This window comes from Scylla paramamosain, chromosome 14 (genome assembly GCF_035594125.1).
Source record: "Scylla paramamosain isolate STU-SP2022 chromosome 14, ASM3559412v1, whole genome shotgun sequence".
Classification (NCBI taxonomy): domain Eukaryota; kingdom Metazoa; phylum Arthropoda; class Malacostraca; order Decapoda; family Portunidae; genus Scylla; species Scylla paramamosain.
Window position 1 is genome coordinate 13,359,923 of NC_087164.1, and position 5,000 is coordinate 13,364,922.

The 5,000-nt window shown below is 47.5% G+C and overlaps 1 protein-coding gene across 1 annotated transcript in view; it reads right to left on the reverse strand.

The window, feature by feature from the left end:
* Window positions 1-5,000, reverse strand: part of LOC135106887 (protein bowel-like) — a 49,405-nt gene that overhangs the window by 2,189 nt on the left and 42,216 nt on the right. The window contains 2 exon segments of the mRNA XM_064016262.1: window positions 1-750; window positions 4,894-5,000. The exon segment at window positions 1-750 is cut by the window's left edge and continues 2,189 nt beyond it; the exon segment at window positions 4,894-5,000 is cut by the window's right edge and continues 21 nt beyond it. Of these exon segments, the coding sequence (XP_063872332.1) occupies window positions 1-750; window positions 4,894-5,000 (857 nt within the window).

Sequence of the window (5,000 nt, forward strand, 5' to 3'; positions counted from 1 at the left end):
TGGGCGTGAGTGGTGTGGGCGTCAGACGTGTGGGTGTGGGTGACTTGTGTCTGTGTTTTGTGGGTGAGTGTGTTGTGGGTGTGCGTGGCATGGGCGTGGGAGTCCCGGGGGTGCAGTTCCAGACCCTGGGCGTGCAGGCTGGGGACGTGGTGGTGCGGGGGTGGCGCCTCCTCCCGTCTCACGCCTCCAGTCACCTCCTCCTCCTCCTCCTCCAGCTCCTCCTCCACCTCCTCATCGTCCTCCACCTTCTCTGACTCGTAGAAGGAGTAGGCATCGTCAGGCCGACCGGGATCTATCTCCTCGTCCTCGTCCTCCTCCTCGGCCTCCTCCTCCACCTCGTCGTCCTCCAAGTCCGCGCCTCCCTCCGTCCTGTCGCAGGCGAGGGTGGCTCCTGCAGATGTCCCTGAGGCACTGGCGTCGTTGTCATGGTGGTTCACGTTCTTGTTCTCCTCGGCGTCTTTATCTGATGGCAGATGGCCCCCGATGGAGTGAGTGAGCATGTGCCTTCGCAGGTCACAATTCCTCCTGAAGACGGCGCTGCAGGAGGCACACTTGTACGGCTTCAGGTCGGTGTGGGTGAGGAGGTGAGTCTTGAGGTTGCTGCGTTGGTTGAAGCTCCTCCCGCAGGTGGGACACTTGTGCGGGGACTCCTCCATGTGCAGGATCTTGTGTACCGCCAGCGTGCGGCTCTGACAGAAGCCCTTACCGCACTCACTGCACTTGAAGGGCTTCTCCTTACTGTGGATGTACCTGCCGGGTACACAGAGAGAAGGGTGTCAGTACAGAGAAAGAGACTGCGATGAGACGTCAGTAGTACACACACACACACACACACACACACACACACACACACACATACACACACACACACACACACACACATAAAGAAAGGGAACTTATTCGAGAATTTCATGTTATTATATCACACTACAACATATTTCATTCATCCGTCCTTCAATGCCACGCCCTCAGACACTCTTCTCTCAATAGCGTTCTTTCCAAAGGGCAAAGATATAATTAGCTGGGTTTTTCTGGGTGCCTTTTGCCTCTGAGGGTAGTACATAATCCTTGCTAAACTATCACAAGAATAAGGAAAACACTTGTGAATACCCGGATAGCTTCCACTACAGCCTGTTGAACGTAATCTAAGTAGGACGGTGAAACTTTTGAGAAAACGAGCACAAAAGTAACGGATTCAAGCTTAATAGAGTAAGCTTAAAAAGTTATATGGAAAGAAATTAGTCCTCTTAAACAGATGACTAGAGTAAATGACTAGACGAAACTCGGTAATTAGGGAGCATTAAAAGATGATAAAAGGATGTAAATACGTTTGTTTTATAGAACGACTGCCACGTATAAGCTTCTTTACCTTTTTTTTTTTTCTTTTCTGTGTGTGTCTTAAATCATTGGCTGTGGAAAAGTGTGTATTGAGACTTCATTCTTAACAATCATTATTCTTACTCCTCTCTATATCATTCTTACAATCATTATTCTTACTCTCCTCTTTATCACTAATTGTGGAAAAGTGTGTATTGAGACTTCATTCTTAACAATCATTATTCTTACTCCTCTCTATATCATTCTTACAATCATTACTCTTACTCGTCTCTTTCACCGCAACAGTCCAGACCCGCAGCAAATAAGCAACCTGGCAAGTCCACCCAAACACACGTCAAGGTCAGTGACTGAGGGAGTAAGGGCAGCGGCGGACAGAAGCAAGACTGGCCAGCAGGTGAGGGGTGAGTGAAGACGGCGGCAGTCAGGGCAAGAGGCGCCGTGATCTCTACACAGTCATTTACATACCTCCTCCTAGACTTTCCCCACAGAATACACAAGTTAAGACTAGTTAAGTTCCCTCCCCCAATGAACACACCGAAACTTGAAACAAAACGACCGACAGAGCACTTGCCTACAATTATTACAAGATACATCAATACATTATATACACGAGAACCAGAAAGAGAGAGCAAAAAATATATAAAAAAAAATAAATAAAGAGAGAGAAAGAAAAAAAAATGTATCTTTTATTCCCTGGCGGGGAGAGTGAAGCTGACATCACAAGCTGCATTCTTCCTCGTCCCGGCAGAACCAGAACCGGTTTGGAGAGAACATATTATCAGGCTTCAAAGAGAGCAGTTAATTCTTACTAAAACATCGCTGGAAGAACTGGCCGAGTGGAGCTCACGGCGAGACCTACGTACGTGCTGGAGCCAGTGAGGAGGAGGAGGAGGAGGAGGAGGAGGAGGAGGAGGAGGAGGAGGAGGAGGAGGAGGAGGAGGAGGAGGAGAGGAGGAGAGGAGGAGGAGGCTGTAGAAGAAGAAGAAGAAGAAGAAGAAGAAGAAGAAGAAGAAGAAGAAGAAGAAGAAGAAGAAGAAGAAGAAGAAGAAGAAGAAGAAGAAGAGGAGGAGAGGAGAGAGGAGGAGGAGGAGGAGGAGGAGGAGGAGGAGGTAAAAAGGATTAGCAATAATATTAAGAACAGCAATTAAAAAATTATAATAAGAAGGAAGAATAAGAGGAGGAGGAGGAGGAGAAAAGACGAGTTCAAGGAGGAGGAGGATATGAAAGAGAAGGAACGAGAGGAGGAGAAGATAATGAAGAACTAGAGGAGGAGATGATGATGAAGGGTATTGAAATTGAGAACAAAATGAATAACATAAGAAAAAAAGAGATAAAAAAGAAACAAAAAGAAAAATGAATTAAAGGAATAAAGAAAACGAAAAGAAATGGAAAAGGAATGAATGAAAGAAAAGACAGAGAGGGAAGTAGTAACGGAAAGGAAGAAAATTAAAATAAGTAAAATAACTTTTAAATAAAAAAATGTACTACTGAAACCTGAATTAACGAAGGAAATCTCTCTCTCTCTCTCTCTCTCTCTCTCTCTCTCTCTCTCTCTCTCTCTCTCTCTCTCTCTCTCTCTCTCTCTCTCTCTCTCACATCGAACCTGTCATCATGCAAACAAGTTAGAGAGAGAGAGAGAGAGAGAGAGAGAGAGAGAGAGAGAGAGAGAGAGAGAGAGAGAGAGAGAGAGAATTAAGGAATCATTTCTTGAAACTCCCTAGGAAGACGTTTTACCTTTTTCCCTCAGAATCGTGTGTAACTATTTTTCCCTTCACCTGCCGCCACACACACACACACACACACACACACACACACACACACACACACGCACTCACACGTTTATTTGTTTACAGGTCAACAACCTCTCCTCTTAGGGGGGGAGGGGAGAGGTGGGGTAATTTTCCTTTCCTCCTCTCTCCCCCTTTCCTTCCCTTTCCTCTCCTTTACTTCATTTCCCATATCATTTCTTTCCCTTGCTTTCATTTCCTTTCCTCCTCCTTCATCCATCATTTTCACACATCGTTTTTCTTAAACCACTGTATTTTTCTCCTCCTCTTCCCTTTTCTTTCCTTGAGTTCCCATTTAATTTCCTTGTTTCCTCTTTTTTCCCTCTTTCAATCATCTTCGTCTATTTTTAAACCATTAGTTTCGTAGAAGGTTTGTTGCTGCCTGGCTATCTTATGTAATGTTAAGGAGGAGGAGGAGGAGGAGAAAGAGAAGGAGGAGGAAGAGGAGGAAGGGAAGCTACTGGTGGCGGTGAAGCAGGACTGTTTATGTTGACGAGAATGCCTTCTCTCTCTCTCTCTCTCTCTCTCTCTCTCTCTCTCTCTCTCTCTCTCTCTCTCTCTCTCTCTCTGAACTATTATTATATAACTATTATTATAATCTTACACTTAGAATCCTTCTCCTACTCATCTTCATCTACTACTACTACTACTACTACTACTACTACTACTACTACTACTACTCTCTTTCCTTCCTCCAAGTTATTACACATTCTTCCCATAGCCTTCATGTTCCCCATTATTCACTGGTGCATCTACTCCCCCCCTCCCCAAGCTTTCTCCCCACTATAACCCCTAGTGCTCCCCTCTCCTCTCCCCCTCTACCCCCTCAGATCCACCCCCTCTTCCCCCACACGGCCTAAACACACTGCCTGGGGGTCTCATTTAAGACAATATACAAGGGACCTTCATGTGGTATTCATGATATGCAAAACCATTTCCTCCGTCGGCGTTATTAGGAATGCCAGCACTCCTCATGCCCTACACGCCGCCTACGAGTAATTGCCCCCCGCTCGTATTCACAGGGGCGCCCACACAATAACATTTATGCCGGAATCGTATCCCTTCTCTCAGCGTGCGGCCGTCCGGGGAGAGGGGCCCGTGTCGGCCTCTCAGCTCGCGGCCACTTGGAACCCTCCTACTGAGAGAGCGAGAATTCTGATTACTTCTTAAGAGTCCCAAGAGCGACCGACCCACGCCCCGCCTGGGAGTATGGAAATGCAGTGATGTACGTGTGTTTGTGTGCTGGTAGGTAGATAGAGGTCCGGGTAAGGCTGGTGTTAAGGTGGTGTTGTAGTGTGGTATGGGTGGGTGGGAGGCTTTGAGGAGCCATGAGGGATAGAACGAGTGGAGGGTAAGGAGGTGAGTGAATGTACAGGTGGAGGAAGGAAACGTGGTGAAGGATGGCTTAAGAAAGAAGTGAAGAAGGGATGACTGCTCCGGGTGAGGGAGTGACACGGCGGACAAAAAGTGACGGCGGGGATTACATCGCGAGGGCGGAGATTACATCAGTTACGGGGATCACGCCGACCTAAAGCCAGGCTCCGCGGAGACAAGCGGGATGTAAAAAATGGGTAACAAAAAGGTAGATATGAGGGAGAAGGCGTCGTGAAAAGGTTGGTGAGAGGTGAAATGGAAACATTCAGACTCGATGGCAAAAAGTGGTTTGTAAAGGCAGAGACAAGCCGGCTAAGAATGGACAAAGAGGGAGTCGGCGGCGAGCGAGAGGCGGTCACTCACGGGCAACAAAGAGGGAACCAAGGTGACTTACTTGTGGTCTCTGAGGTGGTCCTGGCGACGGAAGGCCTTGCCGCACACGTCGCAGGGGAACGGCCGCTCGTCCGTGTGCGTCCTCTCGTGTATGAGCAAGTTGTAGCT